The sequence below is a fragment of the Delphinus delphis genome, chromosome 4, assembly GCF_949987515.2.
Source record: "Delphinus delphis chromosome 4, mDelDel1.2, whole genome shotgun sequence".
Taxonomy (NCBI): domain Eukaryota; kingdom Metazoa; phylum Chordata; class Mammalia; order Artiodactyla; family Delphinidae; genus Delphinus; species Delphinus delphis.
In genome coordinates, this window is record NC_082686.1 from 104,082,007 (window position 1) to 104,095,745 (window position 13,739).

At 38.2% G+C, this 13,739-nt stretch overlaps 2 protein-coding genes across 2 annotated transcripts in view; one reads left to right on the forward strand and one right to left on the reverse strand.

Moving 5' to 3' along the window:
- SMC4 (structural maintenance of chromosomes 4) overlaps window positions 1-11,609 on the reverse strand; it is a 34,530-nt gene extending 22,921 nt beyond the window's left edge. Inside the window, exons 1-5 of the mRNA XM_060011207.1 lie at window positions 11,529-11,609; window positions 10,258-10,401; window positions 9,196-9,374; window positions 8,635-8,826; window positions 6,885-7,061 (exon numbers count right to left, since the gene is read on the reverse strand). Of these exons, the coding sequence (XP_059867190.1) occupies window positions 6,885-7,061; window positions 8,635-8,826; window positions 9,196-9,374; window positions 10,258-10,396 (687 nt within the window). The 5' untranslated portion in view covers window positions 10,397-10,401; window positions 11,529-11,609. The remainder of the gene's footprint in view (window positions 1-6,884; window positions 7,062-8,634; window positions 8,827-9,195; window positions 9,375-10,257; window positions 10,402-11,528) is intronic.
- A 429-nt stretch (window positions 11,610-12,038) lies between these two features.
- Window positions 12,039-13,739, forward strand: part of IFT80 (intraflagellar transport 80) — a 105,435-nt gene continuing 103,734 nt past the window's right edge. The window contains exon 1 of the mRNA XM_060010018.1: window positions 12,039-12,147. The gene's annotated coding sequence lies outside the window, so the exon portion shown is untranslated. The remainder of the gene's footprint in view (window positions 12,148-13,739) is intronic.

The following is a 13,739-nucleotide window of genomic DNA, read 5'->3' on the forward strand; positions in this document are numbered from 1 at the left end:
AATCTACAATTAAATCACTGTGGCAACATTTTCAACTACTAACAGAATTATAGCTCCTATTCTAAAACAAAGAATTTTCAAAAAGATCCTTCACGGTTAAACTGTAGGAATCCTGTCCCAAGATGGTTAGTATCATTAAGGTTTCTCTATAAACCTGGTGTTATGAGTTCCTCAGCAAGCGCTGGGCTTCGTAAGAATGTCTCAGACTTAATGCTGTAACTTTCTAAAAACAAGACCATTAAATGAAAAAGGAAATATTACTATTTCTCATGGTAATAATATTAATAGAAGAAATCCAACTGACTGGAAACTAAAGATCCTGGTACATACAACACTGGAAAACTTTTGCTTGCAATCGTTATTACAACAACTTTTGAACTATAATTAAAATTTTAGATTAACATTATATATTTGTATTTACGCAGTTTAATTACAAAGAGAAAAGAAGAAAAAAATTCACAATCAGTAACTTTCAAGGCTGATTGCCAGGCAGCCATTTAGTTTGATGGGGAAGAAAATTTTGTCTGAACAATGCTCAGGCAAACTGCTGCTACTTTACTTCACACCAGTAGCCTGCTTGTACTCTATATTATTGCAACAGAAAAAAAGGGACAAATAGAAAAAAAAAATACCCCTTTATTTCTGCAAGATAGCAAAGACTGAAAAAAATCTTTTTAAATTATATATTAAAAAAGCATATAGTCTTTCTCAATTTAAATATCTACAATATGTATTTGTGAATGAACCTTAAAAATCTGGGGTAAAACTTGCTAATGACAAAGCATCATATTTACCAAAATCCTCAACATAATTATACAAGGTAAAAAAATTTAAAGATAAAAGAAAAGATAAAAGAGCTTATTTTAAAATCTACTCATTAGGGACTTCCCTGGCGGTCTAGTGGTTAGGGTTCCACACTTCAACTGCAGGGGGCATGGGTTCGATCCCTGGTCGGGGAACTAAGATTCCGTGTAAAAAAAAAATCTACTCATTAAAGGGCCTAATTTTAAACATTTTTTACAGATGATCACTTTTCTGTACTTTGACAACAGGACATGATTATAAAATACAAACTGAAATGCTATCCTAAGAGCCTGTTATTTTTTAGATTTCTCTGCAACCGTGGGTATGTATGAATTAGTTTTAACTAAATATTAGCGTTTAAAATATGTAGCTATTTATATAAAATGTTTTATTCTGCTTTCAATTATCAGTTTTTTCCAAATATTTTCATAACAATTTTAAGTTTCAGACAGGATTTAAGCCTGGCAGAGTGTCCAAAGCTTTAGATTACAACAGGGACTCCAGCCACTGAAAAAGCCAAGAGACTTATTCAGTTGTTATCTAGACAGGGTTTATCAACAGCAACATTACTGACATTTTGGGCTGAATACTCTTTGTTGTGGGGAGCTAGGCTGGGTATCACAGCATGTTTAATAACATCTGGGACCTCTACCCACTAGATATCAGCAGCATCAGGCTTCCCCCAGCTGTAACAGCCCAAACTATCTCCAGACAATGCTAAATGTACTGGGGGTGAGGATGCAAAACTACCCCCAGCTGAGAATCACTGATCTGGAGGTAGTCAGTTTAACTTTTTTGTATTAGTGTTTAACAATCCAAATATCTGACACCTGATAGTCTAACATTCTACCGAATTCAATTTGAATATCTGAACACTTATTTTAAGAAAAATGGAAAACCAAGCCAAGAGAACTTACATGTCCGCGTCAAATCACTATAAGGTATTATTTAAGTATACACTTTTCAGATAACCAGAAGTTATGATTTGGTGTAAGAATGATAAAAATATTCCTAAAGGCATCACACTTTTCCTGGCCAAATTACTTATTGAAGAGATGGATTACCACCATTAGGAGACTGCCTAGCTTTGAATAAAGCATAGTGGTTGCTTGTTTTTGGTTACTTGTTCCTCCCTTTCCAATTAAAATGAAGGATATACAGCTCTGATTTCTTTTCATTCTAACAAGGTTGCCCAGGAGAAAAAAACATTTTCAAGTGAAAGACAAGGACGTTTATGAATCAACATAGTTGCACCTCAAGTCCCATATAACATTCAGTTTTATTATATGGTATTCATTAAAAACAAAAAACAAACGAAAAAACCGGTTATTATCAGATTAGCACTATTGAATCAACAGGTTATTAGAACATTTGGCCTTCTACCTGTCATGTGACAATTAGGACTGTTGTGGTATTTCAATGACAACCTGGGACCTTTTTGTGGTTCTGTTCCTTGATGTCCTCTGCCTTACTACCTGCTACTATTTGTTTTCTTCGTTCTTTTTCCATTTTGTGTCATTTCATGTATAATCTGTGGGTAGACAGTCTGCTTAGAGGACCATTCATATTTCAGAAAATGTACCTTTTCCATGTGAAATTATAGAATATGGTTTTAGGGAAATACCTTCAACACATTTCAGAAATAATTTTAAAGCATCACCCTGAATTTAAAGTCACCTTACCACTAAAAGCTCCAAATCACAAGTAGTGGTAGCATGATGAGACCAAAAAAAAAAAGTTTCAAGTTGCTATATGCTACCATCTGAAGCTGGCAAAGTTTTGTAGGCCCCCCCACGGTTATTTCTATTTTCTATAGCTTAAGTATACTAAACAAGGTTTTAAACAATTTTTTTCACTGTTGTTTACTAGTAACTTCCTATGTTTTAATTTATATTCACACTATATCAGAGATACTAGGCAACTGTGGAAATACCATCTGTGGTTTTGTTTTTTTTAAAAAATAAATTTATTTATTTTTGGCTGCATTGGGTCTTCATTGCTGTGTGCTGGCTTCTACTCTTTGTTGCAGTGCACAGGTTTCTCATTGTGGTGGCTTCTCTTCTTGTGGAGCATGGGCTCTAGGCGCGCAGGCTTCAGTAGTTGTGGCACGTAGGCTAGGTAGTTGTGGCTCGCGGGCTCTAGAGTGCAGGCTCAGTAGTTGTGGCACACGGGCCTAGTTGCTCTGTGTCATGTGGGATCTTCCCGGACCAGGGCTCGAACCCATGTCCCCTGCATTGGCAGGTGGATTCTTAACCACTGCACCACCAGGGAAGCCCCATCTGTGGTTTTTTAAAGTAACATAAAAATAGCAAACGTATTTCAAGAGGATATTTATAACATCCAAGGCCTAATCCATACCGTATTGAAGTGGATGGCAAACCAGGGTATTGTGATTCATTTATAGCATTCCTCAATAATCTAATTTACAAGAATATAGCTTAAAAATCTAAGAGGGCTTCCCTGGTGGTGCAGTGGTTGACGTCCGCCTGTCGATGCAGGGGACACGGGTTCGTGCCCCGGTCCAGGAAGATCCCATATGCTGCGGAGCGGCTGGGCCCGTGAGCCATGGCTGCTGAGCCTGCGCGTCTGGAGCCTGTGCTCCGCAACGGGAGAGGCCACAACAGTGAGAGGCCTGAGTACTGCAAAAAAAATAAAAATAAAAAAATAATAAAAAATCTAAGAGGAATGAATAGGTACGATGCTTTCTTATCTTTATTAAAACAGAATCCAAATTTTAGCAAGCAAGAACCACAGGAAACTGTAGTATATAGCTATAACAAAGCTTTTTTCCTAATAAGACCTGAAGGTTTAAGGTAAATATGGGTGTTTGCATCAAAACTAAATGGCCCAGATTTACTAGGCTTTGAAATTTTATTTTGCCTTGGCAATATTTTTATTTTCTCCATTTTCCACTGTAATGTAAGTTATTGTTCTTTCTCTTATTCTGATAAATTTTATTCTAATTGCTCTTTGTGAACTAACAGAGGGCAAGAAACCAAATGACTGAGGTTAGTATCTGTCTAAATTAAGTGCATAAACAGAAAGGACAATGCTTTAGGAGGTAAACTGCTGGCTATCTATTTTGGATGCTTAGGGGTAGTTTCCTATTTTCTTTCATACAGTTGAGGCGGTTGAACAAGACACTTTTGGATAACTAAAGTACTATTGATAAAGCTAAAATTCTTTTGATATAGCACAGACTTATTTCTACAGGCTAAAAGACCAGAATCCAAATAAGTTTATATGTCATGCCAGGCTTAGAAGTATACTGAAAAGAAAAAGGGAGAGATGACTAGGTAACAACTCAGATCTCAGTTAATCCAATCTCCAAATTACTAAACAATAAGAAAAAAATTTTGGTTGTTTTAAATTTTTGTTTAGATTTTATAATATGAAGACAAAAAGCATATGAAGTTGAAAATTGTGACAAAACTAGCTACCCATGAAATGCTACACAGAGCTAAAAAAACCCTACTTGTTTACACTTATAGTTACAACAATGGGACAACAGCTCCCAAACAAGGTATATATAAACAGGGAAATGTACAAACATAAAAAGCACAACGGCCAATTATAATCTAACACTTTTGGAAGGCATGTGTATTAAGTGCCTCTAAGGACAAGAAACGGAATTCTACCATTTTTGTATCATTTATAGCATCTCAGCATAGTGACTCACTAGGAATTCATTCAAATAGTCAACGATGAAATTTTAAATGACTTCAAATACTAGAATTGCCTACTTGAAGACCCTACTATACCATTATAAATACTTAAAAAAAAAAAGTTTACCCTTATGGACTTCTAAACTTTAGTGCTTTTTAGTCTTAAAAATAAGTTTTCACTTGAGCTGGATTTATATTTCTTAGGTTGTTAATCACTACCACTGGCCAAACAGCCTATACATTTTATTCAAAGTAATCACTTATGTCTTAGATGATGATATTCTGATGTCTCCAAGTTCCCAGCCTCCCAAACCACAGCTAGTTTTTAAGATGTTATTTAGTGGGAGATAAGGTAATGAAAACTGCATTCTTACTTACCTTCAAATGCTTTAAATCTCTAGTGCAGGAGTCTAAGATTTTGATAAGGAACTAAATAAAAATCCATAGAAACCACTGCCACTTTCCCTCAAACTTTTAAATAGGGCATCATTAGTTCTATCTAGTCCAATCCCTGTTTCTTCTTCCTAACAGGTGAGTTTCTAAGGCTCTTATCTGTAAATTTAATCAAACGGAATTCAATTTGTTAACGTGGAAAGTTCATCTCAGTATTAAAAATGATTTAAACAACATAACTATTATGATGACATAAAAAGGTTGAGATTATTATGAGGACAAATGGCTTAAGCATCCTGGGCATTTAAGAAGCACATATTTAATATAAAGTTTACAATTTAAAAACTACTCTTATTTACATCTTTGGGAAGTTACTTTATTTAGCTCCCTTTATTAACTGAATTATGTATACAGAGGCAATATCAAGGGAAAAAAAAATCACCCTTTCAAGGGTTAAAACGCAGCCTATTTTGATGAGTCTATGCACAGGTGTAAAACTTTGATTATCCCTGCGTGACAGTAAATAAACAGCAAATAAGATAAACACAATGATAGGTTCCTGCAAAATGGTATCACTATCAAATTTAGTATTCTAAAGGGGCATCTTTAATCCATAATTAACAAAATCAAATCCCAGAATACAGAAAGTCCATAAAAGTTAAATCTGATTAAAACACACACACACACAGCTTTAATCCCACATTTATGTAAATTCAAATCTTATTTAGAAATATATCTGCTGATGATTTCCCAACATCCATTTTAAAATAAGTTTGGGTTATAGAAGTATTACAAATGAACTGAAAATATTAATATAAGTCATCCCAGAATATTTCTTTACCTTCTACATACACTATGTACGTCTAAAAGTAACATTTTTTTAAAAAAAGCAGTTGAAGAATATAGACTAAAATGGAAACAGAGGCTAACACTATAAGTTTCTTACTGGGAACACTCAGTCATACTAATCAAACTTTTAGTATCAAACCAAAATTCCCAAGTTAGTTTAAAATCAGTAGTACAGGACACTAAAGAATATTAGCAGCTATTTCTATATCACAATATAGTTTTCCTCTTATTATTATGCTCTTGGTGATTGTAGGTAGGACAAAGGAAAAGAAGATAGCCTCAAATCAAAAGGGAATTTTAATATGTCTGACAAAGCCATGTTTTACACTAAGAACTTTTTTGAAAGGTAAGACATAGAGAAGATAAGGAATTTTTCTTACCAAACAACACTGGTAGAAAATATCTTTACTCAGATAAAGAATACAGGGTTTCTAATAAAAATCAGCTTAACACCAGGTACTTAATTTTATACCCCTTTAAAAAGACTTTAAAAGTTGTGATACTTAAGAATGAAATATCAGTTACTTTCTGATCTTCCAGTAGAAGTGGTTCAAGTAGGCCATTTGAAACAAAACAAAGAGCTTGAATAAGCTTTTAATTGACCATTCTAAGCATCAAAAAAAAAAAAAAAAAAAGTTAAATCAGTTAGGTGCCCAGGTAAATTTGTGAAACACCAAGTATATAGAGTTTTTTCTTTCGAGTATATAATATTAGTAGAGATGACAAAGAACAAAAGTAAAGGAAAAGAACTATTAAAAGATAACAAATCTCATTTAAAATGTTATTTTAAAAAGAAATACAAACAGAAATGATAAATAGTTGCTATGTCCCTGTCACGCTAAAGCAGCACAATAATATTGGTGTTTAATATTTATTTTACTACGCCAATATTTACGTGCTGCTAGAGCGGAACAAGTATGTCAGTCCATCCAAACATAAAATGAGCATATGATGATGAAATTACAGTTCTGAATGAATTTCCTTAAATTTCTAGAGCAGCAAATAATGATTCGCATCTTGACTGTAGTATGTAAACCATGATGTGCTGCTACAGTACTTTAAGGCCTCAAAAATACAGGATTCATCCAATAGGGAAAAATTCCTTACACTTTATTTTTAAAAAAAGGGAGGGGGGAAGAACGAGAGAACCTCTAATATCTTTAATAAATTTACCTGTAAGATTAAAAATCTATTATGGTCCAAGTCAATTCCATGGCTTCGAAGAAGATTTCCAACATCCTTAAATGTTTTCTTCTTCCCACTTATGTGATAAACAGAAGTATTATCTCTGTAGGCCGTTCTGGATACATAAAAGTTACTGTTAGGAACTACTTCATAATCATCCCCTTCCTGTTTTGAGGAAAAACAAAACCAGAAAACAATTGTTGGTATTAAGTCAGAGGTTTGCTCCAAATTTCACTCACTTCATACTGAAACCAATTCTATGGCTTAAGAACTTCAATTGAATATGCACATAAACTGACAATAGTTCTTAGAATTAATCTTAGCTAAGATTAGAAATAATTTTTCAAGTTCTTTGATTCCTTCCTCGTAGATCACAAAAACCAAAAAGTCAATGCAACCAAACAAACAAAAAAGAAAACACCCCACCTTCAAGCCTAAAATCATATTCGACTGAGAAAAGAATTGATGAAGGGGCACAAGAAACCCACTGTATCCAAAACAAACTCACCCAAATTATTAAACCATGTTGACAGATTACTAGTCCATTAAAAAAAAGCTGCAAGAGATGATTTGAGGAAAATGGAAGGAAGGTATAGTAGTTGGATGATACAGCTTAGTTTTTTTCCTTTTTTGGGTGAAGAATGTCATTAATTGAAGGTAAAAAAAAATTGCAAAGAATTGACAACTACATTCCCCTATTTTTTTAATCAAATTTAAAAAATGAAGTGCAAATCTGGTTTAACATTAAAACTTGCTTTCCTTTAAAATCTATGTCATTTTGAAATCATGGTTTTTAAAATTTACACAAATCAAGTGTAATTAATAAGCGATGGAATCAAATCTGATTTACTGGCAATCTACTTTCCAACCGAAACTGTACAATAGAAAAGCACTAAGAAACAAAATTAAAATATATACCACCATGTAGATTTAAAGCTGTTTATATTAAAATTAAAAACAAAACAAAACCAAAACAAGACCTAGAGGCCAAATCACAACCTCATTTCATTATGTAATTAGTTTTCTACTGGTGATGTTGGGCGTCATTTTTAGGTTCCAGTCAGTCATTTTTGAACCACGTATTTCAAAAGTTAATTATTAAATAGAAGAGAAAAAAACCCCCAATACCAACAGAGCCAAGTGAATAATCTAAATAGGCATTTTACCTATAATTGTCTCCTCTTCTAGAAAACAAACATGTTACCTTACCCTTTCCTGTTTTAAAAGGGTAGTTTACTTCAAACTGAAGCAAAGCTCTTTCGTACCACCTATACAGATGACTACTAGTAACATTAAATTTAATGCGAAATGAAATATGGGAGATGGTAAACTTAGTCAAACTGTTTAACATTTTCAAGTTTAGGTAACTTATCTGAAAGCAATAAAAACATAACTTTAAAAATGAATCCAAAATTTACAGTAAAAGAATGCTTACTTGGTACTCGGGGTACTAAAACTGCTCAATGTTTTACACCAAAAAGGTAAGCATTATTATTAGCTACTTATAATTCACTTTTCCCTGGCTAAAAATTTTAATATTCTAAGTTTAACAGCCACTACCACCAGTCCTCAAAAAGAAAATATAGTCATGGAGGTAATGAAATAAATATTGGTTCTGCTTTAACCATATACTAATTTTTACGAGCCAATTTAAGCCAAAAATAATAAAATGTGCAACGTGTTGAAATCCTTTGTGCTCCTTACTTGAAGTTGCAAATAATTAAACAAAGTCCCTTACCTTATCAATTATCTTTTGAAAATGAACTTCTACAGTACAACTCTGAATATCCTTGTGTTCATCAGAATTGTGTATTAGAACTGAGAGTTTTTTAGATCTTATTTTTTGTGCTCGATAGCCAAACACAAAAAGCATAGAATCAATAACATTGGATTTGCCACTGCCATTTGGCCCAATAATACAGGAAAAGCGCTGCATAAAAACAGGAAAAAAAAAAAGTTAAAGATAGCTGTTTTCATATATCATGTCTCTTATATCACAAGCTTCAACACTTTAAATAACACCATATTCTAATTTTAACTCAGACTTTTTACAAAATTCATTCTTAGAGTTAAAGAGAAAATACTCCTTTCAAACAGAAAACCCACCAATTCTATTCAGTGTGGAAAACTTTATAAAGAGAGGTACCAAAAGATAACCAAACAAAAGCTAATTTCAGTTGTTAAAAGCATAGGAAACATACCGTATTTTTAATCAATCAGCATAAATAAAATAACTACAAAATTGAAACACTTTATAATAAAGACGCATTACAACAGTTATTTTAAAAAGGTCAAATACCTTATGGAAAGGTCCCAGAATTTTTTCCCCAGCATAGGACTTGAAGTTCTGGTTTACAATATGAGTTATCATAAGACGAGGAGCTCCAGCTTCATTGGTCATTGCTGGAGGTGGGGGAGGAGGGATGCTATTCAAAATCTCTTCTAAACTTCTATTATCTATTTCCTCACTTGGAGTCTCTAAGTCAGTCAAAGGAAAGGGAAAACAAGGGGAAAAAAGCCTGCATTAGTGCAATTAGTTCGGAGGACTACTGCCTGCTCATCTCTGGAGAGATGTTATTTATGAAACCTAGGAATCTGTATTTTCACTCAAATATAGTATTATCCTAAACTCACAGGGGATGAGAATCTTTTGGTTTGGTTTTATCAAAAAAGAAATTCTTGAAAGAAATGCGACCAGTCACAAAATCCTATAGAAATATACCTTTTAGGAGCCGAAACACTACATCGTCATGCAAATCTGGGAAATCCACAACCACTTGATTCCCTGCTCCCTGTCTAAACAGGTGGTTAAATCCTAAGGCTCTAGATCCAACTCTCTCCGTATCTGTGAGCACCTGGAACCTTAACTTTGGACACTCGCGAGCTCTAGAGACACTGTCACAGGGGTTTCATGTCATTCAGTTCCTGGACTCACAAAAGCTACGGTAGTTTCGAGTAAATTATCATCTTCTCTTAGCAATTTAAGACCACGAAGGTGAAGTTACAGGGTCAAGAAACTTTTCATCATTATTATTAGTCAGGCTGACTCTGTCTGAAAAACAGTCCACTAGCTCCTGGCTGACCGTGTCGATTTCCGTGGAAATAGAAGACAATGAACAGAAATTCAGAATTGAAGCTATTTACTCGCCCCCATCCCCTCCGGCACCGTTACACCGATTGCACATTGTCTAATCTGTGAAAATCGCCAAATCGCTTTCTTGAGCGGCTCTACCTGACCTTCAGATGTCAACCCCGCAGACCCTCTTGTCCGCGCCCAAGAACACCAGCCAGTCCTGGGTTGGGCGCGGATGCACCCGGGTCTCCCCCGCGCTTGCCCGCGACGTCGCGAAGGGCCACTCACCTGCGGTGGCAGGCGCGAGGCTCCCCGCGCGGCCGGGAGGCGGCTCGGGCTCCGCGTCGCTGCTGGCGCCGTCCGGGGACTGCGGCGGCCCTTCCTCTCTGCGCCGGGCGGTGGAGGGCTGGGTGCCTTTACGGGGCATGGTCGCTGGGGCCGAGGGAGAGCCGGGAGCAAGTCGGGCCGCGGGCCAGTGCCGGTACGTTCCCCCCCCCCACTCCCGGTGAGACGGGCTCAGCTCCCCACCCTGTCCCACTCGGGGAAAACTCCGTCCACCCGTTTTCCAGAGCCCCGTCGTCAAACCCCGCTAACGCCAGCGGGTCCTCGAGAAAGAACGCACAAAAAACTCAAGTGCCAAGAAGGCGGGATTCGTTTTCTTAAGTCCTAAGCAAGTGGGAAAACCTAGACGTGCTTGGGGATCAAGCAAGAACAGAGCAACTGCTTAGGTTCTTTTTACTTTTTAATGCACCCCCGCCGTCCGCCCACAGTATAAGTGTGAAAGACTATTCTAACGTAATTTCTAAACGAAGCAATTCCCATACGCTAGCATTTGCGGACATTCCCACGCTCTCTGGGCTAGGGATGCAAGCGCACAGATTCTAAGAGACAAGAGTTCGTTTGAAGGGCTATCTATCACCTCTTCCCAGAGCAGCGAAGAACCAACTGGCGGCGAGCCGCCCACTTTCCTCTCCCCGCCATTTAGCCCTCGGCGCAGCGGACGGCCCGGGGTCTTTGAGGTCTGCTCTCTACAGTCCGGCCGGGCCCGACCACTCGCGATTTTCAAATCGGAAGCCGGCAGCGCCGGCTCCGGTTCAATAGCCTTGAGGTGGCAGGGGTCTGTCCCTCCGGGGTCCGCGGCAGAATCCCGTTGGACAATAAACTACGAAAGGTCACCAGTTAAGGGCTCAGACCCGGTGGTTAGTCCCTTGCGGGAAGTGAGACGGGCAGGGGGCCACGCTAGAGTCCGACCAAGACCGAGATTTCTGAGAAGAGGTCCGCGAGGCTGAAAGGCTCCCCCCAACCACCCCCCCCCGGGCCCCCAGTCTCCTGAGCAACGCTTATGTAGCTCAGAGAAGTGGCGCCCGGGAGAAGCGCGCGGGAGCCTCGACTGCCGGGGAGCGGCCGAGGGGGGAGGGGTGACAGCGAGAGAAATCTCCCGGCGGCAGCCTCAGCCTAGACTTCGGCTGCTCCAACTCAAGGCCTCTACTTTCCAGGAGCCCGCGGACGGGACAGGAAGTAAGAGTGTGACAACCTGATCAGGAAAAGAAGTATTTTACCTGCCGGATAGTCCACTCAGACCAAGGTTGGAAACGGTTGCATACCCCCCCTCTCCTACCGGTGTTTCGGCTGCGGGTCCTTCACTCGAAAATGGCGCCTAAAATACAAACTCGAACGGAAATTCGTTACAAATGCGCGCAATGCTTTCTGGGAACCACTAATTTGAAAAAAATGCGGCGATTATCGCCGCCATCTTCTGGTGGCTTACGCGCATGCGCGAACTGCTGGCGGGACCCAGGCGGCAGGGGACGTTTTCTATTAAGTGAATAAGAAAAGCGAAACAATGTTTTCCGTGGGCCTACGGCAATAGCACTCTTATAAAAAATATTTTTTAAAAAACCTTGAGAATTTTGAAAAAGATAAAAAAAATAGAGTGGGGCTCCGCCCACAGCTAAAGGCAAAGCTCCGTCGTCCAATGACGCCCCTTAAGGAGAGGGCGAGCTCGCTGAGGGGCGGGGTCTAGGGCCTGCTCGGGTGACGCCCGGCAGGGAAGTATCGCGGGAAGATGGAATGAGCTTAGCTCTTAGGAGTCGCTATGGTGACAGAGAGGCCCGAGGCTTCTTGGTAACTGGTCCCACTTCTGTGAGTACGATCGCCACCGCTCTCCTGCCACTTAAGGTAAATCTCTTTACTTCTAGGCAAGGGGTGAGGAAAGGGTTTGGAAGTTGTAGCCATTACTGGATCCACCTTCCCTGCTATGAGGGTGTGTGCGGAGTGGAGCATCAGTTATTTTCCGTCTCCCTGGGCGCGGTGCGGCTCTGGACGTAGCTTTTGGGATGCAAAGGAGGAAGCCCTGAGTTTGGAGGGAGTAGAGGGGTAACAAGGAGAAGAGAAAACCTGGATTGGTGAATGATCGTGTAGTGAAAAGCAAAATAATGATTTCGAATTATTGGTGTTAGGTCATTAATGTCACTCGTGAAAGGGGATTTCGCGTTTTTAAAATCATTTGTCTGAAAGACTCTGTAATGGAAGAAACGATTTGCTGGTGTCTGGGTATGAGAAAATTATTGATCAGCAAATATTTCTTAAGTAGCTTTTGTATACATTGCACTGTCAGGCATAATCAGGATTATTAAGCAAGTATACCTGTTCCCAGAGAATCTAGTTTTGCTAGTAGGTTTTTAGTTTTGCTAGTAGGTTTTTAGCCAGGAGTTTGTGGATCTGGTGGTAGGTGATTGGAATTCAGAGGAGTTCATACCACCTCTTCTCCACTTCCCCCTCCCCGCCCCCCGCCCCCGAAATCGTATACAAAATTCTGGGTGCTTGTGAATTTTTCTGGGGAGTTAGTGTTCCCAGAACTTTGATCAGATTCTCAAACGTGATCCTAATCCCTCACAATGTTAACCATTAATTGATTTGACTATGTCCAACAAGCATTTATTCAGCGACTCTTAAGTACTTGACATTGAGAACTGGGAGCCTCTTTTATTCCCCCTTTTAACTTTTGTAGACTTAGGACTTGGCATACTCAAGCCCCAGTATATCTGCTTTATGAATGAATTTACATTGTCATTCTAAGTAAGTAAGTATGACTCTTGCCCTGAGGAGCATATTCAGGTTCAGTGTTTCTCAAGAGGAGGTGTGGAGGACACTCCCCTCAAGTGTAAGAATTTGGTGAGGTTGGGAGACTGGTGTGATTTGAATAAACATTGACTTGATATTGTAATATACCTTTATATTTGAGGTAATATAAGTTGAAAAAAATTATTGTTTTCATAAGACAAACTACAGACAATAAAGCTTAGTGAAAAAAAAATTTGGCTGGTAGGTGTACAAGAAAATGTAGCAATCAGTTCTCTTTGAAAACATCTGGAATCTTTTGGAATTTTGCAGTCTGTAAAACACTATTACAACTGAGTTGGAGAGATATTAACCATGAAAAAAGCAAAGACTAGACCAAATTGAGTTATGTATATGGGAGACAGCATGATGTAGTAGAAAGATGTAACAGATAACAAGAGTCCCAAATCTCATCATTTTTTTAGCTACATGCTTAGACAGTTTACTCAATTTATCAATCTCTGAGATTTTTTATTATAAAACCGGCATATAATACCTACCTCATAGGATTGTTTATGATTGTCTAGCACACACACTATATGCATTTGGTACTGCTGTGTTTATGACATTGACCATATTAGGGTATGTGCTAAGGATGAATAATGGGATGTCAAGTTAGAAGATTAGTTTATGAAGGGTTTTGAAAGCCA